The sequence below is a fragment of the Oncorhynchus mykiss genome, chromosome 6 (genome assembly GCF_013265735.2).
Source record: "Oncorhynchus mykiss isolate Arlee chromosome 6, USDA_OmykA_1.1, whole genome shotgun sequence".
NCBI classification, from domain to species: Eukaryota; Metazoa; Chordata; class Actinopteri; order Salmoniformes; family Salmonidae; genus Oncorhynchus; species Oncorhynchus mykiss.
Genome location: NC_048570.1, coordinates 91,042,173 through 91,063,818, shown reverse-complemented (window position 1 = coordinate 91,063,818; position 21,646 = coordinate 91,042,173). Strand labels below are relative to the sequence as shown.

Here is a 21,646-nt window from a genome sequence, read left to right as displayed (position 1 = left end):
ACTGAACTCTAAAAATGAATCATAACAAAGAGACTGAGGTTTGGTCATTGAGATAAACACTTAGTTCATCTGGTCTTTATTCCTACAGCTGTACAGAGCTCTCTCTCTCTCACTCACACACAGGCATCATTAGAAAATATACAAACTACAAATGAAACGTTTAGGTCTACATCGCAACGCACTGGATATAACAACACACTGATAATACAGTGGTATGATCAACAACATGACATCATTCATCATCTTCCTCCTCCTCTTCGTCGCTGATGACGTATTTCTTTGCCTTCTTGGGTTCCACCTCCTCCTCCTCATCCTCCTCAGCCTTCCTCTTCCCTGAACTCTCCCCTTCCTACAAAGAGGGGGTAGAGAGAAAGAGGGGGGAGAAAACAAAGAGGGGGAGAGAGAAAGAGGGGGGAGAAAACAAAGAGGGGGAGAAAACAAAGAGGGGGGAGAAAACAAAGAGGGGGGAGAAAACAAAGAGGGGAGAGAGAAAGAGGGGAGAGAGAAAGAGGGGGGAGAAAACAAAGAGGGGGGAGAAAACAAAGAGGGGAGAGAAAACAAAGAGGGTAGAGAGAAAGAGGGGGGAGAAAACAAAGAGGGGGGAGAGAGAAAGAGGGGGGAGAAAACAAAGAGGGGGGAGAAAACAAAGAGGGGGGAGAAAACAAAGAGGGGGGAGAAAACAAAGAGGGGGGAGAAAACAAAGAGGGGGGAGAAAACAAAGAGGGGGGAGAAAACAAAGAGGGGGAGAAAACAAAGAGGGGGGAGAAAACAAAGAGGGGGGAGAGAGAAAGAGGGGGGAGAAAACAAAGAGGGGAGAGAGAAAGAGGGGGGAGAAAACAAAGAGGGGGAGAAAACAAAGAGGGGGAGAAAACAAAGAGGGGGGAGAAAACAAAGAGGGGGGAGAAAACAAAGAGGGGGGAGAAAACAAAGAGGGGGGAGAAAACAAAGAGGGGGGAGAAAACAAAGAGGGGGGAGAAAACAAAGAGGGGGGAGAGAGAAAGAGGGGGGAGAAAACAAAGAGGGGAGAGAGAAAGAGGGGGAGAAAACAAAGAAGGGGGAGAGAGAAAGAGGGGGGAGAAAACAAAGAGGGGGGAGAAAACAAAGAGGGGGGAGAAAACAAAGAGGGGGAGAAAACAAAGAGGGGGGAGAAAACAAAGAGGGGGAGAAAACAAAGAGGGGGGAGAAAACAAAGAGGGGGGAGAAAACAAAGAGGGGGGAGAGAGACAGGAAAAATGTGATTTGACTCACTTCAGATCTGCCTCAAAGTGCTTTGTTAGCTGAACTAGGTTCCTATATGTAGTGATTCACAATGTCTCCTGCTGGTAGATCATAGGACTGCACCCTCTGTCATCTCTCCATTCTCTCACTGTACTAACACCTGTGTGTGTGTCTCACCTCGTCAGAGTCTAGTTTCTTGGCCTTGAGCAGTCTCTGGGCTTTATCATCATCAGAACCCTCATCACTGTCAGACGAGTAGATCCGAGCACGCTCCTCTATATGGAGAGAGGAGAGGGACGGAGGAGAGGAGGGGGACGGAGGAGAGGAGGGGGACGGAGGAGAGGGAAGGGACAGAAGAGAGGAAGGGGAGAGAACGCATTAAAATGAGCAAATACAAACACTTTCACTGTCTCCTCACCCCTCAGCCCCCCTCCTCCTCCCTTGTATATGATCTGGATGTCTCTGTTTAGATATGGTGTGTGTGTCCTCACCCCTCAGCCCTCCTCCTCCTCCTCCTCCCTTGTATTTGATCTGATGTCTCTGTTTAGATATGGTGTGTGTGTCCTCACCCCTCAGCCCCCCTCCTCCTCCCTTGTATATGATCTGGATGTCTCTGTTTAGATATGGTGTGTGTGTCCTCACCCCTCAGCCCTCCTCCTCCTCCCTTGTATTTGATCTGGATGTCTCTGTTTAGATATGGTGTGTGTGTCCTCACCCCTCAGCCCCCCTCCTCCTCCCTTGTATTTGCTCTTGATGGCGGCCAGGCTGACCGACTCGTCCCCCTCCTCATCGTCGTCATAGCGATCGGGCTCCAGGTAACCGGCGCTCAGCCCTCGTTGGTGCTGCTTCTCTCTCATCCGCCGCTGTTGTCCCTCACGACGGATAGACGCACGCAGGCGCTCCTCCTCTTTCTGTAGGGGGGAAAGAGATAAGGTGTCGTCCTGTCTATTTGAAATGTTCTGAGAAAATATAGGAGACTGTAATCAGCAACAGAAGCCCAGTCGGTGCTTCTAGAAACAACAGAAAGTCTGTCTCGTCTCCAGACTGTAGTTATTACACTGAACAAAAATATAAACCTCAACATGTAAAGTGTTGGTCCCATGTTTCTAATGAGCTGATGATATAAATGATTCAAGAAATGTTCACATATTCACAAAACGCTTATTTCTCTCAAATGTTGTCCACAAATGTATTTACATCCATGTTAGTGAGAATTTATCTTTTGCCAAGATAATCCATCCACCTGACAGGTGTGGCATATCAAGAAGCTGATTAAACAGCATGATAATTACACAGGTGCACCTTCTGCTGGGGGACAATAAAAGGCCACTCTAAAATGTGCAGTTTTGTCACATAATACAATGTCACAGATGTCTCAAGTTTTGAGGGATCGGGCAATTGGCATGCTGACTGCAGGAATGTCCTGAGAATTTGATGTTCATTTCTCTACCATAAAGCACCTCAGTAACATCGTCTTAGAGAATTTGGCAGTACGTCCAACCGGCCTTACAACCGCACCAGCCCCAGGACCTTCACATCCGACTTCTTCACCTGCGGGATCGTCTGAAACCTGCCACCCAGACAAACTGTTGAAACTGTGGGTTTGCACAACAGTTCTGTACAAACGGTCAGAAACCGTCTCGGGGAAGCTCATCTGAGTGTTCGTCATCCTCACCGGGGTCTTGACTTGACTGCAGTTCAGTTGTAACCAACTTCAGTGGACGAATGCTCCCCTTCGACGGCCACTGGCACACAGGAGTTTCAACTGTACCAGGCAGATGGCACACAGGAGTTTCAACTGTACCAGGCAGATGGCACACAGGAGTTTCAACTGTACCAGGCAGATGGCACACAGGAGTTTCAACTGTACCAGGCAGATGGCACACAGGAGAAGTTTCAACTGTACCAGGCAGATGGCACACAGGAGAAGTTTCAACTGTACCAGGCAGATGGCACACAGGAGAAGTTTCAACTGTACCAGGCAGATGGCACACAGGAGAAGTTTCAACTGTACCAGGCAGATGGCACACAGGAGAAGTTTCAACTGTACCAGGCAGATGGCACACAGGAGAAGTTTCAACTGTACCAGGCAGATGGCACACAGGAGAAGTTTCAACTGTACCAGGCAGATGGCAAACAGGAGTTTCAACTGCACCAGGCAGATGGCAAACAGGAGTTTCAGCTGTACCAGGCAGATGGCAGACAGCGTGTATGGTGTTGTGTGGGCCAGCAGTTTGCTGATGTCAACGTTGTGAACAGAGGACACACACCGTGATGGTATGGGGCAAGCATAAACTATGAACAACGAACACGATTGCATTTTAAATCAATGGAAATTTGAATGCACAGAGATACCGTGACGAGATCCTGAGGTTCATTGTCGTGCCGTTCATCACCTCATGTTTCAGCATGATAATGCACGGCCCCATGTCGCAAGGATCTGTACACAATTCCTGGAAGCTGAAAATGTCCCAGTTCTTCCATGGCCTGTATACTCACCAGATATGTAACCCATTGAGCATGTTTGGGATGCTCTGGATCGACATGTACGACAGCGTGTTCCTAGTTCCCAGCCCATTTCCAGCAACTTCACACAGCCATTGAAGAGGAGTGGGACAACATTCCACAGGCCACAATCAACAGCCTGATCAACCCTATGTGAAGGAGATGTGTCGCGCTGCATGAGGCAAATGGTGGTCACACCAGATACTGACTGGTTCTCTTTATCTACGGGTTCTGTGACCAACAGATGCATATCTGTAGTCCCAGTCATGTGAAATCCATAGATTAGGGCCTAATGCATTTATTTCAATTGACTGATTTACTTATATGAAATGTAAACTCAGTAAAATCTTTTAAAATCGTTCCATTTTTTTGCGTTCATATTTTTGCTGAGTGTAGTTCTGCTAACATTACGCCACACATCTCATAACCTTTATTACATGACATCCTATATGAGATGACACCGTCCAGCGTGTGTTACCTTGATCATCTCGTTGCGTTGAGACTCGGGGTCTCGTCCAGCCATGGGCAGTATTCTGATCTTCTGGGTCTTCGAGCAGCGGTCAGCCAGAGAGAGGGTCATCTTCCTGTGGGTGGCACTGTCTGTGGAGTGGGGTCTGGAGAGAAAACACACAATAAACAGCTTTATATCTCAAATCAGACATTCATGTTTGTTCCTTTAAACTGAAAGAGGAACAGCGTCTCATAATACTGAACCAAAACAAGTCCCCTTCTAATACTGTACCAAAACAAGTCCCCTTCTATTGTAATACTGTACCAAAACAAGTCCCTTTCTATTGTAATACTGTACCAAAACAAGTCCCGTTCCATTCCAATACTGTACCAAAACAAGTCCCCTTCTATTGTAATACTGTACCAAAACAAGTCCCCTTCTAATACTGTACCAAAACAAGTCCCCTTCTATTGTAATACTGTACCAAAACAAGTCCCGTTCCATTCCAATACTGTACCAAAACAAGTCCCATTCTAATACTGTACCAAAACAAGTCCCCTTCTATTGTAATACTGTACCAAAACAAGTCCCCTTCTATTGTAATACTGTACCAAAACAAGTCCCGTTCCATTCCAATACTGTACCAAAACAAGTCCCCTTCTATTGTAATACTGTACCAAAACAAGTCCCCTTCTATTGTAATACTGTACCAAAACAAGTCCCGTTCCATTCCAATACTGTACCAAAACAAGTCCCATTATATTGTAATACTGTACCAAAACAAGTCCCCTTATATTGTAATACTGTACCAAAACAAGTCCCCTTCTATTGTAATACTGTACCAAAACAAGTCCCCTTCTATTGTAATACTGTACCAAAACAAGTCCCCTTCTATTGTAATACTGTACCAAAACAAGTCCCCTTCTATTGTAATACTGTACCAAAACAAGTCCCCTCACTATTCCATCTGGAGGGAGCTCAGCTTAGGTACTGTGTTGTTGTTCACTATACCATCTGGACGGAGCTCAGCTTAGGTACTGTGTTGTTGTTCACTATACCATCTGGACGGAGCTCAGCTTAGGTACTGTGTTGTTGTCCACTATTCCATCTGGACGGAGCTCAGCTTAGATACTGTGTTGTTGTTCACTATTCCATCTGGAGGGAGCTCAGCTTAGATACTGTGTTGTTGTCCACTATTCCATCTGGAGGGAGCTCAGCTTAGATACTGTGTTGTTGTCCACTATTCCATCTGGACGGAGCTCAGCTTAGATACTGTGTTGTTGTCCACTATTCCATCTGGACGGAGCTCAGCTTAGATACTGTGTTGTTGTTCACTATACCATCTGGAGGGAGCTCAGCTCAGCTTAGATACTGTGTTGTTGTTCACTATTCCATCTGGACGGAGCTCAGCTTAGATACTGTGTTGTTGTTCACTATTCCATCTGGAGGGAGCTCAGCTTAGATACTGTGTTGTTGTTCACTATTCCATCTGGAGGGAGCTCAGCTTAGATACTGTGTTGTTGTTCACTATTCCATCTGGACGGAGCTCAGCTCAGCTTAGATACTGTGTTGTTGTTCACTATACCATCTGGACGGAGCTCAGCTCAGCTTAGATACTGTGTTGTTGTTCACTATTCCATCTGGAGGGAGCTCAGCTTAGATACTGTGTTGTTGTTCACTATTCTATCTGGAGGGAGCTCAGCTTAGATACTGTGTTGTTGTCCACTATTCCATCTGGAGGGAGCTCAGCTTAGATACTGTGTTGTTGTTCACTATTCCATCTGGAGGGAGCTCAGCTTAGATACTGTGTTGTTGTCCACTATACCATCTGGACGGAGCTCAGCTCAGCTTAGATACTGTGTTGTTGTTCACTATTCCATCTGGACGGAGCTCAGCTCAGCTTAGATACTGTGTTGTTGTTCACTATTCCATCTGGACGGAGCTCAGCTTAGATACTGTGTTGTTGTTCACTATTCCATCTGGACGGAGCTCAGCTCAGCTTAGATACTGTGTTGTTGTTCACTATTCCATCTGGACGGAGCTCAGCTTAGATACTGTGTTGTTGTCCACTATACCATCTGGACGGAGCTCAGCTCAGCTTAGATACTGTGTTGTTGTTCACTATTCCATCTGGACGGAGCTCAGCTCAGCTTAGATACTGTGTTGTTGTTCACTATTCCATCTGGACGGAGCTCAGCTTAGATACTGTGTTGTTGTTCACTATTACATCTGGACGGAGCTCAGCTTAGATACTGTGTTGTTCACTATTCCATCTGGACGGAGCTCAGCTTAGATACTGTGTTGTTGTTCACTATTCCATCTGGACGGAGCTCAGCTTAGATACTGTGTTGTTGTCCACTATTCCATCTGGACGGAGCTCAGCTTAGATACTGTGTTGTTGTCCACTATTCTATCTGGACGGAGCTCAGCTTAGATACTGTGTTGTTGTTCACTATTCCATCTGGACGGAGCTCAGCTTAGATACTGTGTTGTTGTCCACTATTCCATCTGGACGGAGCTCAGCTTAGATACTGTGTTGTTGTTCACTATTCTATCTGGACGGAGCTCAGCTTAGATACTGTGTTGTTGTCCACTATTCCATCTGGACGGAGCTCAGCTTAGATACTGTGTTGTTGTTCACTATTCCATCTGGAGGGAGCTCAGCTTAGATACTGTGTTGTTGTCCACTATTCTATCTGGACGGAGCTCAGCTTAGATACTGTGTTGTTGTTCACTATTCTATCTGGACGGAGCTCAGCTTAGATACTGTGTTGTTGTCCACTATTCCATCTGGACGGAGCTCAGCTTAGATACTGTGTTGTTGTTCACTATTCCATCTGGAGGGAGCTCAGCTTAGATACTGTGTTGTTGTTCACTATTCCATCTGGACGGAGCTCAGCTTAGATACTGTGTTGTTGTTCACTATTCCATCTGGACGGAGCTCAGCTTAGATACTGTGTTGTTGTTCACTATTCCATCTGGACGGAGCTCAGCTTAGATACTGTGTTGTTGTCCACTATACCATCTGGACGGAGCTCAGCTTAGATACTGTGTTGTTGTTCACTATACCATCTGGACGGAGCTCAGCTTAGATACTGTGTTGTTGTTCACTATTCTATCTGGACGGAGCTCAGCTTAGATACTGTGTTGTCCACTATTCCATCTGGAGCTCAGCTCAGCTTAGATACTGTGTTGTCCACTATTCCATCTGGAGCTCAGCTCAGCTTAGATACTGTGTTGTTGTTCACTATTCTATCTGGACGGAGCTCAGCTTAGATACTGTGTTGTTGTTCACTATACCATCTGGAGGGAGCTCAGCTTAGATACTGTGTTGTTGTTCACTATTCCATCTGGACGGAGCTCAGCTCAGCTTAGATACTGTGTTGTTGTCCACTATTCCATCTGGACGGAGCTCAGCTTAGATACTGTGTTGTCCACTATTCCATCTGGACGGAGCTCAGCTTAGATACTGTGTTGTCCACTATTCCATCTGGACGGAGCTCAGCTTAGATACTGTGTTGTTGTTCACTATTCCATCTGGACGGAGCTCAGCTTAGATACTGTGTTGTTGTTCACTATACCATCTGGACGGAGCTCAGCTTAGATACTGTGTTGTCCACTATTCCATCTGGACGGAGCTCAGCTCAGATACTGTGTTGTTGTTCACTATACCATCTGGACGGAGCTCAGCTTAGATACTGTGTTGTCCACTATTCCATCTGGACGGAGCTCAGCTTAGATACTGTGTTGTCCACTATTCCATCTGGACGGAGCTCAGCTTAGATACTGTGTTGTCCACTATTCCATCTGGACGGAGCTCAGCTTAGATACTGTGTTGTTGTTCACTATTCCATCTGGACGGAGCTCAGCTTAGATACTGTGTTGTTGTCCACTATTCCATCTGGAGGGAGCTCAGCTTAGATACTGTGTTGTTGTTCACTATTCTATCTGGACGGAGCTCAGCTTAGATACTGTGTTGTTGTCCACTATTCCATCTGGAGCTCAGCTCAGCTTAGATACTGTGTTGTCCACTATTCCATCTGGAGCTCAGCTCAGCTTAGATACTGTGTTGTTGTTCACTATTCTATCTGGACGGAGCTCAGCTTAGATACTGTGTTGTTGTTCACTATACCATCTGGAGGGAGCTCAGCTTAGATACTGTGTTGTTGTTCACTATTCCATCTGGACGGAGCTCAGCTTAGATACTGTGTTGTTGTTCACTATTCTATCTGGACGGAGCTCAGCTTAGATACTGTGTTGTTGTTCACTATACCATCTGGACGGAGCTCAGCTTAGATACTGTGCTGTTGTTCACTATTCCATCTGGAGGGAGCTCAGCTTAGATACTGTGTTGTTGTTCAATATTCCGTCTGGAGGGAGCTCAGCTTAGATACTGTGTTGTTGTTCACTATTCCATCTGGAGGGAGCTCAGCTTAGATACTGTGTTGTTGTTCACTATTCCATCTGGACGGAGCTCAGCTTAGATACTGTGTTGTTGTTCACTATACCATCTGGAGGGAGCTCAGCTTAGATACTGTGTTGTTGTTCACTATTCCATCTGGAGGGAGCTCAGCTTAGATACTGTGTTGTTGTTCACTATTCCATCTGGAGGGAGCTCAGCTTAGATACTGTGTTGTTCACTATTCCATCTGGACGGAGCTCAGCTTAGATACTGTGTTGTTGTCCACTATTCCATCTGGAGGGAGCTCAGCTCAGCTTAGATACTGTGTTGTTGTCCACTATTCCATCTGGAGGGAGCTCAGCTCAGCTTAGATACTGTGTTGTTGTTCACTATTCCATCTGGAGGGAGCTCAGCTTAGATACTGTGTTGTTGTTCACTATACCATCTGGAGGGAGCTCAGCTTAGATACTGTGTTGTTCACTATTCCATCTGGAGGGAGCTCAGCTTAGATACTGTGTTGTTGTCCACTATTCCATCTGGAGGGAGCTCAGCTTAGATACTGTGTTGTTGTTCACTATTCCATCTGGAGGGAGCTCAGCTTAGATACTGTGTTGTTGTTCACTATACCATCTGGAGGGAGCTCAGCTCAGCTTAGATACTGTGTTGTTGTTCACTATTCCATCTGGAGGGAGCTCAGCTTAGATACTGTGTTGTTGTTCACTATTCCATCTGGAGGGAGCTCAGCTTAGATACTGTGTTGTTGTTCACTATACCATCTGGAGGGAGCTCAGCTCAGCTTAGATACTGTGTTGTTGTCCACTATTCCATCTGGAGGGAGCTCAGCTCAGCTTAGATACTGTGTTGTTGTTCACTATACCATCTGGAGGGAGCTCAGCTTAGATACTGTGTTGTTGTTCACTATTCCATCTGGAGGGAGCTCAGCTCAGCTTAGATACTGTGTTGTTGTTCACTATTCCATCTGGAGGGAGCTCAGCTCAGCTTAGATACTGTGTTGTTGTCCACTATTCCATCTGGAGGGAGCTCAGCTTAGATACTGTGTTGTTGTTCACTATACCATCTGGAGGGAGCTCAGCTCAGCTTAGATACTGTGTTGTTGTTCACTATTCCATCTGGAGGGAGCTCAGCTTAGATACTGTGTTGTTGTTCACTATTCCATCTGGAGGGAGCTCAGCTCAGCTTAGATACTGTGTTGTTGTCCACTATTCCATCTGGAGGGAGCTCAGCTTAGATACTGTGTTGTTGTTCACTATTCCATCTGGAGGGAGCTCAGCTTAGATACTGTGTTGTTGTTCACTATACCATCTGGAGGGAGCTCAGCTTAGATACTGTGTTGTTGTCCACTATTCCATCTGGACGGAGCTCAGCTTAGATACTGTGTTGTTGTCCACTATTCCATCTGGAGGGAGCTCAGCTTAGATACTGTGTTGTTGTCCACTATTCCATCTGGACGGAGCTCAGCTTAGATACTGTGTTGTTGTCCACTATACCATCTGGAGGGAGCTCAGCTTAGATACTGTGTTGTTGTCCACTATTCCATCTGGAGGGAGCTCAGCTTAGATACTGTGTTGTTGTTCACTATTCCATCTGGAGGGAGCTCAGCTTAGATACTGTGTTGTTGTTCACTATTCCATCTGGACGGAGCTCAGCTTAGATACTGTGTTGTTCACTATTCCATCTGGACGGAGCTCAGCTTAGATACTGTGTTGTTGTTCACTATTCTATCTGGACGGAGCTCAGCTTAGATACTGTGTTGTTGTTCACTATTCTATCTGGAGGGAGCTCAGCTTAGATACTGTGTTGTTGTCCACTATTCCATCTGGAGGGAGCTCAGCTTAGATACTGTGTTGTTGTTCACTATTCCATCTGGAGGGAGCTCAGCTTAGATACTGTGTTGTTGTTCACTATTCCATCTGGAGGGAGCTCAGCTCAGCTTAGATACTGTGTTGTTGTTCACTATTCCATCTGGAGGGAGCTCAGCTCAGCTTAGATACTGTGTTGTTGTTCACTATTCCATCTGGAGGGAGCTCAGCTCAGCTTAGATACTGTGTTGTTGTTCACTATACCATCTGGAGGGAGCTCAGCTCAGCTTAGATACTGTGTTGTTGTTCACTATTCCATCTGGAGGGAGCTCAGCTCAGCTTAGATACTGTGTTGTTGTTCACTATACCATCTGGAGGGAGCTCAGCTCAGCTTAGATACTGTGTTGTTGTTCACTCATCTGGACGGAGCTCAGCTTAGATACTGTGTTGTTGTCCACTATTCCATCTGGACGGAGCTCAGCTTAGATACTGTGTTGTTGTTCACTATTCCATCTGGAGGGAGCTCAGCTTAGATACTGTGTTGTTGTCCACTATTCCATCTGGAGGGAGCTCAGCTTAGATACTGTGTTGTTGTTCACTATTCCATCTGGAGGGAGCTCAGCTTAGATACTGTGTTGTTGTTCACTATTCCATCTGGAGGGAGCTCAGCTTAGATACTGTGTTGTTGTTCACTATTCCATCTGGACGGAGCTCAGCTTAGATACTGTGTTGTTGTTCACTATACCATCTGGAGGGAGCTCAGCTTAGATACTGTGTTGTTGTTCACTATACCATCTGGACGGAACGTGTTCCTGTATTCGGTGCATGACGTCTTTCAGAGCTTTGGGTTGGGGTTCAGACAAAGAGCAAGGTGTGTGTATGCCTACATACAGTGTGTGTGTGTGTGTGTGTGTGTGTGTATAGACAGTGTTACCTGAAGGTGAGTTTGGTCTTGAACACAGCCTGTCCCTGTAGTCCAGTTCCTTGTCTGATGAACAGGTGGTTGTGGTCTCCTTGGAGAGGAGCTTTATACACATCAAACACCTCGTTGCCCAGGTGGAGAGACATGCTGTGGAGACAGAACACATCAAACACCTTCGTTACCCAGGTGGAGAGACATGCTGTGAAGACAGAACACATCCACAGATACATACACACGTAAACACACATTTCCCCATTGTTAAATCAATGTATTAATTATTCAAACACAATCATCAGGAGTCCCAGCGTTACTCCTCTTCATCAGGAGTCTCAGCGTTACTCCTCTTCATCAGCTGTCCCAGCGTTACTCCTCTTCATCAGCTGTCCCAGCGTTACTCCTCTTCATCAGCTGTCCCAGCGTTACTCCTCTTCATCAGCTGTCCCAGCGTTACTCCTCTTCATCAGGAGTCCCAGCGTTACTCCTCTTCATCAGGAGTCCCAGCGTTACTCCTCTTCATCAGGAGTCCCAGCGTTACTCCTCTTCATCAGGAGTCCCAGCGTTACTCCTCTTCATCAGGAGTCCCAGCGTTACTCCTCTTCATCAGCTGTCCAGCGTTACTCCTCTTCATCAGCTGTCCCAGCGTTACTCCTCTTCATCAGCTGTCCCAGCGTTACTCCTCTTCATCAGCTGTCCCAGCGTTACTCCTCTTCATCAGCTGTCCCAGCGTTACTCCTCTTCATCAGCTGTCCCAGCGTTACTCCTCTTCATCAGGAGTCTCAGCGTTACTCCTCTTCATCAGCTGTCCCAGCGTTACTCCTCTTCATCAGCTGTCCCAGCGTTACTCCTCTTCATCAGCTGTCCCAGCGTTACTCCTCTTCATCAGCTGTCCCAGCGTTACTCCTCTTCATCAGCTGTCCCAGCGTTACTCCTCTTCATCAGCTGTCCCAGCGTTACTCCTCTTCATCAGCTGTCCCAGCGTTACTCCTCTTCATCAGGAGTCCCAGCGTTACTCCTCTTCATCAGGAGTCCCAGCGTTACTCCTCTTCATCAGGAGTCCCAGCGTTACTCCTCTTCATCAGGAGTCCCAGCGTTACTCCTCTTCATCAGGAGTCCCAGCGTTTCTCCTCTTCATCAGCTGTCCCAGCGTTACTCCTCTTCATCAGCTGTCCCAGCGTTACTCCTCTTCATCAGGAGTCCCAGCGTTACTCCTCTTCATCAGGAGTCCCAGCGTTACTCCTCTTCATCAGCTGTCCCAGCGTTACTCCTCTTCATCAGCTGTCCCAGCGTTACTCCTCTTCATCAGCTGTCCCAGCGTTACTCCTCTTCATCAGGAGTCCCAGCGTTACTCCTCTTCATCAGGAGTCCCAGCGTTACTCCTCTTCATCAGCTGTCCCAGCGTTACTCCTCTTCATCAGCTGTCCCAGCGTTACTCCTCTTCATCAGCTGTCCCAGCGTTATTCCTCTTCATCAGGAGTCCCAGCGTTACTCCTCTTCATCAGGAGTCCCAGCGTTACTCCTCTTCATCAGGAGTCCCAGCGTTACTCCTCTTCATCAGGAGTCCCAGCGTTACTCCTCTTCATCAGCTGTCCCAGCGTTACTCCTCTTCATCAGCTGTCCCAGCGTTACTCCTCTTCATCTAGCCCTCTGAGGGTCTTGTGTGTGTGTGTGCGTGTGTGTGTGCGTGTGTGCGTGTGCGCGCGCGCTGACCTGCCGTCAGACCACTTGACGATGCGGGCGTTACTCTCTCTGCTCTCGTTCCCCTCCTCGTCTTTCTTGGCTCTCCACCGGATAGTATTCTCAACCTGAACACAGAGCACTGTTACATCACAACACTGTTACATCACACAGAACACTGTTACATCACACAGAACACTGTCACATCACAGTACCATCACACATATCACTGTTCCATCACAACACTGTTACATCACACAGAGCACTGTTACATCACACAGAGCACTGTTACATCACACAGAACACTGTTACATCACACAGAACACTGTTACATCACACAGAACACTGTTACATCACACAGAACACTGTTACATCACACAGAACACTGTCACATCACACAGAACACTGTCACATCACAGTCCCATCACACATATCACTGTTCCATCACAACACTGTTACATCACAACACTGTTACATCACACAGAGCACTGTTACATCACACAGAGCACTGTTACATCACAACACTGTTACATCACACAGAGCACTGTTACATCACACAGAACACTGTTACATCACTCAGAACACTGTTACATCACTCAGAACACGTCACCGTCCCATCACAAACATCACCGTCCCATCACACACAACACCGTCCCATCACACACAACACCGTCCCATCACACACAACACCGCCCCATCACACACAACACCGTCCCATCACACACAACACCGTCCCATCACACACAACACCGTCCCATCACACACAACACCGTCCCATCACACACACAACACCGTCCCATCACACACAACACCGTCCCATCACACACAACACCGTCCCATCACACACAACACCGTCCCATCACACACAAAACACCGTCCCATCACACACACAACACCGTCCCATCACACACACACAACACCGTCACATCACACACAACACTGTCACATCACACACACAACACCGTCACATCACACACAACACTGTCACATCACACAGAACACGGTCACATCACACACACAACACTGTCCCATCACACACACACACAACACTGTCCCATCACACACAACACTGTCACATCACACACAACACTGTCACATCACACACAACACTGTCACATCACACACACAACACTGTCACATCACACACACAACACTGTCACATCACACACACAACACCGTCACATCACAACACCGTCCCATCACACACAACACTGTTACATCACACAGAACACGGTCACATCACACACACACACAACACTGTCCCATCACACACAACACTGTCACATCACACACAACACTGTCACATCACACACAACACTGTCACATCACACACAACACTGTCACATCACACACACACAACACTGTCACATCACACACACACAACACTGTCACATCACAACACTGTCACATCACACACACACACAACACATCACACACACAACACTGTCACATCACTGTCACATCACACACACACAACACTGTCACATCACTCACAACACTATCACATCACACACACAACACTGTCACATCACACACACAACACTGTCACATCACATCACTCACAACACTGTCACATCACACACACACACAACACTGTCACATCACACACACAACACTGTCACATCACTCACAACACTATCACATCACACACACAACACTGTCACATCACACACACAACACTGTCACATCACACACACACACAACACTGTCACATCACTCACAACACTATCACACCACATCACTGTCACATCACACACACAACACGGTCACATCACACAACACTGTCACACACACACAACACTGTCACATCACACACACACAACACTGTCACATCACACACACTGTCACATCACACACAACACTGTCACATCACTCACAACACTGTCACATCACATCACACACACACAACACTGTCACATCACACACACAACACTGTCACATCACTCACAACACTGTCACATCACACACACACACACAACACTGTCACATCACACACAACACTATCACATCAAAACACAACACTGTCACATCAAAACACAACACTGTCACATCAAAACACAACACTGTCACATCAAAACACAACACTGTCACATCAAAACACAACACTGTCACATCAAAACACAACACTGTCACATCAAAACACAACACTGTCACATCAAAACACAACACTGTCACATCACTCCCAACACTATCACATCAAAACACAACACTGTCACATCAAAACACAACACTGTCACATCAAAACACAACACTGTCACATCAAAACACAACACTGTCACATCACTCCCAACACTATCACATCAAAACACAACACTGTCACATCAAAACACAACACTGTCACATCAAAACACAACACTGTCACATCAAAACACAACACTGTCACATCAAAACACAACACTGTCACATCACTCCCAACACTATCACATCAAAACACAACACTGTCACATCAAAACACAACACTGTCACATCAAAACACAACACTGTCACATCACTCCCAACACTGTCACATCAAAACACAACACTGTCACATCACTCCCAACACTGTCACATCAAAACACAACACTGTCACATCAATACACAACACTGTCACATCACTCCCAACACTGTCACATCAATACACAACACTGTCACATCACAAAACTGTCACATCACAACACACACAATACTGTCACATCACACACACAGGGCAAGAACTGAGCACACACACACCTTCAGTTTGAGCCTGGTCCGTCCCTCTTCATCCAACATCTCCTCATCCTCAAACTCATCTTCATAGTACTGGGAGTCAAAGGGTCTGAACAGAGAGGAACACACACATCACATCAGACACAGAGTTCAGAGAGAAGACACTGCTTCTACCTATCCAGACCCTTCACATCTGAAAACATGGGATGCTCAGGAGAAGGTCAGAGTTAGGGGTCAGGGTTAGGGTCCGGGGGGTGTCAGGGTCTAGGGTCAGGGGGAGGGTCAGTAAGTGAACTGGGACCATCTGGGGTGAGTCTAACCTGGGCTCAACAGAGAGGAAGTTGGGTAGTTTGACGAAGTAGAGGTCTGATCCTAGATCAGTGCTGACTTTAGGAATCTCCACCTCGATACGAGTCTCTGGGACAGGCTCCTCCTCAGCCTGCTCCCCTTCCATACCATCCTCTTGGTCCTGGGGAGAGAAACACGCACAGAGACACACACACAGAGAGACACGCACACACAGAGAGACACGCACACACAGAGAGACACGCACACAGAGAGACACGCACACAGAGAAACACGCACACAGAGAAACACGCACACAGAGAAACACGCACACACAGAGAGACACGCACACACAGAGAGACACACACACACAGAGAGACACGCACACACAAAGAGACACACACACACAGAAACACGCACACACAGAGAGACACACACAGACTCTTCATTATTAGTTATTGTAACATGCAGAGGTAAAGTGTCTCTCACCAGGGGTTGTCCTGGAGTGGGGGGGTAAAGTATGTCTCACCAGGGGTTGTCCTGGAGTGGGGGGGGGGGGGGGGGTACAGTATGTCTCACCAGGGGTTGTCCTGGAGTGGGGGGGGGGGGGTACAGTATGTCTCATCAGGGGTTGTCCTGGAGTGGGGGGGGGGGGGGGGGGGGGGGTAAAGTGTGTCTCACCAGGGGTCGTCCTGGAGTGGGAGTGGGGGGGTAAAGTGTGTCTCACCAGGGGTTGTCCTGGAGTGGGGGTAAAGTGTGTCTCACCAGGGGTTGTCCTGGAGTGGGGGGTTTCTCAGCATCACTGTCTGATGAGATGTCGTCTGCCTCTCCAAACAGGTCGTCTGCTGCTGGCTTCTTACCTGAGGAAGAGATGGAGAGAGAGGAGTCCTGAACCCTAACCTTTGACCCGTAACAGGTAGGAGTGGAACATGGAGGGATTATACCCTGACCCCCCCCCCCCCCCCGCCTCCTCCTCAAAGTGCATCGGAGTCGGCTTGGGTGGTATCCAGACTGTCATACCTTCATCCCCGGATATTCAGTAATACCGGCACTGAACACAAGGGGCGCTTTTTTCAAACCCCACTGAGCCTCTGCAATATGGAGGCTACTAATGCTAATAAGTACATGTGAAATCCCATAGTGAATGCTAGCTAAATGCTAACGAGCGCATTGCGAACATTCTCTGACAAACTATTTGCAGAACAGACAATAGCGTTCTCCTGACCCGCTAGGGGATTCTCCTGACCCACTAGGGGATTCTCCTGACCCACTAGGGGATTCTCCTGACCCACTAGGGGATTCTCCTGACCCACTAGGGGATTCTCTTGTTACCAAGCAAAGCTTGATTTTGGAAGAAACTAACCACTTAGCTAGATAACTAGCTACTAAATTAGCAAACCAAATGCACAACTGCAGAGCATTTAGCACCTTTTAGACAGTCAACTTAATAGTGAGAAGATATTTAGCTGTCAAATATGTGTAACTACATCTCCTGGCTCATGCTGCACAACAGTGAGTGACTCAAGGCTCCAGAATGTAAAATAATGTGACAGGAGACAAAGCAGACCACCAAGCGTATTGCAAGTTGACTGCAGTACATAAAAAGTAGCTACAAATATTCAAATGTATTAAATAAATGAGATAGTTACAACGTTATTGCAAAACCATCCTGTGGCTATTTCCAAATACACCGGGATACGGTATCCTGTATATATCAGGGTTCCTCAAATGGCGGCCCACTGGCCAAACGGTTTTTATTTGCCCCCCCCTCCCTCCCTCCCTAAGTTGAGCAATTGTTTTAACATAAAAGACTAAAAACACCAGGAAATCAGCTCCAAGTGATTTTAATTCTGGAAAATCGGTTCCCAAGTATTCCCATGCATTATACATACAAATGTAAGCAAGGTTTGAAATAATATTGTTTTAGTCAAATATTATCTCTGTTTGGGTTTTTTTTGTGGTCAATTTGCAGTCTACAAATTATTTGTAATTATGTTCCGGACCCCTTCCGGAAAATCCACTCAAGAATAATATTTTTTATTTATTACATTTTTTTAATCAGCCAGCGGCTGAATCTAGTTGATGATCCCTGGTATATATGATATATACCGGCCAAGCCTACACCAGGAGGAACCTTGGATCTTCTCCCCTAGCATGCGTTGAGGAGACCTCCTATAGGACTCTTCAGATTAGGGTTGCATTTTTCTAAACGCCCAAGTTTTCCACAATTCCCGGTTGGAAGACTCCCGGATTCAGGCGGGGATAAGCAGGAAATCCGGAATCCTCCAACCAGGATTTCTGGAAAACCAGGGATTTTTGGGAAAGTTAGATCTAGGTTTACCTTTACCCTTCTTCTTGGCTCCAACATCGCTGTCAGAGTCTGAGCCAGACGCCGCCATCTTCTTCTTGGCTCCAACGTCGCTGTCAGAGTCTGAGCCAGACGCCGCCATCTTCTTCTTGGCTCCAACATCGCTGTCAGAGTCTGAGGCAGATGCCGCCGCCATCTTCTTCTTGGCTCCAACATCGCTGTCAGAGTCTGAGCCAGACGCCGCCATCTTCTTCTTGGCTCCAACATCGCTGTCAGAGTCTGAGCCAGACGCCGCCATCTTCTTCTTGGCTCCAACATCGCTGTCAGAGTCCGAGGCAGACGCCATCTTCTTGTTTTTCCGTCCGACGAAGTCATCCTCGCTGTCACTGCCCTTCGCAGACTCTGAAGCACACACACACACACACATCATTTAATTATTATAATTCTCCTGTAGACTTCCAGTCATTGCTCAAACAAAGATTAAAGATCATTTTACTGGTCAATTGCACACAAGGTCCAATCAAAATGTTACTTCCCTTTTAACCCAACCCCTCTGAAAGAAGACACATCAACATACAGCGCATTCTGAATGTATTCAGACCCCTTGACTTTTTCCACATTTCGTTACGTTACAGTCTTATTCTAAAATTGATTAAATTATTTTGACAGGATTGTATCGAGGTACAGATCTGGGGAAGGGTACCAAAAAAAATGTCTGAAGCATTGAAGGTCCCCAAGAACACAGTGGCCTCCATCATTCCATTAAATGGAAGAAGTTTGGAACCACCAAGACTCTTCCTAGAGCTGTCCGCCCGGACAAACTGAGCAGTCGGAGGAGAAGGGCCTTGGTCAGAGAGGTGACCAAGAACCCAATGGTCACTCTGGCAGAGCTCCAGAGTTCCTCTGTGGAGATGGGAGAACCTTCCAGAAAAACAACCAACTCCACAGCAGTGACCTGCATGGCCAGACAGAAGCCACTCCTCAGTAAAAGGCACATGACAGCCCACTTGGAGTTTGCCAAAAGGCACCTAAAGGACTTTTAGACCATGATAAAAAATATTTTCTGGTTTGATGAAACCAAGATTGAACTCTTTGGCCTGAATGCCAAGTGTCACAATGCGCTGTGTAGAGGTTTTTTTTAGTGGTAAGGGGAGCTGCCAGACTGGGTTCACAGGGAACTGCTGCTGTGGGGGGGTTAAGTGCCTTGTTCAAGGGCACAGCAGCAACCAATAGCATAGAGGATGTGATACAACAGTATCATATTGATAAAGCTTGATAGAGTACATTAATACAAGAGAAAAGCAGATGTGGCTGAAGGTTGCTACAATTTTCTTTTCACACTCCAAGGCTGATCTAGTGAGTGGCTAGAGGAAGGTCCTTCAGACCACACACACACTTTCTTCAATACCTGACTTCTTCCTGCTCCTGTGCCCCGCCCCGTCCTCATCAGAATTATCTCGTTCTTCGTCCGATTGGTGCCGCTTCTTCTCCTCTTCCTCATCCTCTGATTGGTCACTCTTAGCCCCTACTCCCCACTTTTCATCATCTGATTGGTTCTCCTTGCCTGACCCCTCCCCATCTGAGTGGGGGGTTCCAGGCCCTGAGTGGGGGGTGCCGGGCCCTGAGTGGGGGGTGCCGGGGTCTGACAGGGGGGTGCCGGGGTCTGACAGGGGGGTGCCGGGGTCTGACAGGGGGGTGCCAAGCGCGGAGTGGGGGGTGCCGGGCGCAGAGTGGGGGGTGCCGGGAGCCGAGTGGGGGGTGCCGGGAGCCGAGTGGGGGGTGCCGGGAGCTGAGTGGGGGGTGCCGGGAGCCGAGTGGGGGGTCCCGGGGTCGCTATGGATACTGGCAGGAAAAAAAGTTATTATGAATTATGTACATTCCAATGAAATTTGTTTTCACTCAAAAGTGCTTTCAATACCAGATGAAAAAGCACTAGCCTATATAAAACCCATCCATAATCATTCCTCCTCACCTCTTCTCAGAGCGAACACTGCCCCTCCCAGACCTGGGGCTCCCCGCCCCCGATACTGGACTGCCTGCCTCTGACCTTCGATCTCCATCTTCTTCCTCTTCCTCCAGGTGCCCTCTCTCCGACCCACTGTGCTGCTCCGCGTCTGACTGGTCATTGTCCTCGGGCTCCGAGTGCATGCTGGCGTCCGACTGGTTTCCTGAGCGTTCCGACAGGTTTGATTGGTTGTCGCTGTGTCGGCTCTGGCGCTCCTCTTCACTGTCATCCCCAAACAGCTCCTGGTTCATAGAGTTATACCATGTCATTATTGAGGTTAAGAGTGTTTCCCGTGTGTGTGTGTATGTACTGAAACAACTGGACCTCACCTTGGTGTTGGGCTTTCCCCCATCTTGTCCATCATCATCATCTCTCCCGCTGTCGCTGCCGGAGGCGTTACTATGGGAACGGGACCTGGGCATCTCCGGCTCAGATTCAGAACCTGAACCAGAGCCAGACGCCACGGCTGAGACCACTACACACACACACACACACACACACACACACACACACACACACACACACACACACACACACACACACACACACACACACACGTTAGCTTTCAGCAGAGGGGAAATGTACATGCATGTGAAATAAACACAAATACTAACGTTAGCTACGTTTGGTTCTAGTTAGGTTGTTGATGGATATTCTCAAAGGTCCTCTTTACTAACGTTAGCTACTTGTTAGCTACTTAACGTTAGCTTCGCTAGCATCAGCCAACCGGCCTTAGCTAGATCACATTAGCTAACTTACTTGCTGTAACCGCATAAAGCTATTCATCTAGCGTAACTTTAGACGTGTTTAGCTAACTTTTCGGAACAGCATTTTGATGGCTAACTTCACCTCTTTGTTCGTTGTCACTGTCCCCATCACTCCCGAACAGTTCGTCCATGTCCGCCATTTCTTTCGATAAAGACGAACCGGAAGTGACAGATGAGCGTTTTCCCAGTTCAGCACGACACGATTAACTGCGTTGAATATCCACCGGGTGGCGGCAGATGAGCGCTGTGAAATAAGGTGCACGTAAACATGCATCAGATTAATACGTTAATGGAAATCATTGTGTTATTTTATAATTTAACCCTGACATAAAATATTGCAGTTTATAAAAGTGCAGAATCTGTAGTCGACTGTGGTATTTTGGACGCAGTAATTGCAGAATAACTGCTGTGTACTACACTCTAATTGCAGTATTTTTTTTGTAAGGGTGCTGAGAGTGAGCAGTGCGGAGCATCCATGCTGGGTGATGACACGCAGCGCAGGACCTTTCTCATCTGGTAGAGAGAGGGGCTCACCTGTTGAACAATAAAGATCCTGGAATTATTTTATTTTAAACATTTTTATTTCACCTTTATTTAAACCAGG

At 47.2% G+C, this 21,646-nt stretch overlaps 1 protein-coding gene across 3 annotated transcripts; it reads right to left on the bottom strand.

Moving 5' to 3' along the window:
• Positions 1-39: 39 nt before the first annotated feature.
• On the bottom strand, positions 40-21,285 carry LOC110518689 (RNA polymerase-associated protein LEO1). Of its 3 annotated transcripts, none has more exons than XM_036981506.1 (15): positions 21,125-21,285; positions 20,605-20,750; positions 20,243-20,517; positions 19,679-20,112; positions 18,304-18,672; positions 16,728-16,822; positions 15,998-16,146; positions 15,702-15,786; positions 13,026-13,120; positions 11,331-11,465; positions 4,202-4,337; positions 1,949-2,129; positions 1,861-1,878; positions 1,396-1,493; positions 40-349 (listed from the first exon to the last, which is right to left on the bottom strand). In XM_036981506.1, exons 1-15 carry the CDS (start codon positions 21,180-21,182, stop codon positions 233-235), a joined length of 2,391 nt encoding a protein of 796 aa, XP_036837401.1. In that variant the 5' UTR covers positions 21,183-21,285; the 3' UTR covers positions 40-232. The 3 variants fall into 3 exon arrangements, with proteins under 3 accessions (XP_036837401.1, XP_036837403.1, XP_036837402.1); XM_036981508.1 differs by having other exon boundaries at positions 18,310-18,672; XM_036981507.1 differs by lacking the exon at positions 1,861-1,878 and having other exon boundaries at positions 1,934-2,129.
• Positions 21,286-21,646: the final 361 nt, after the last annotated feature.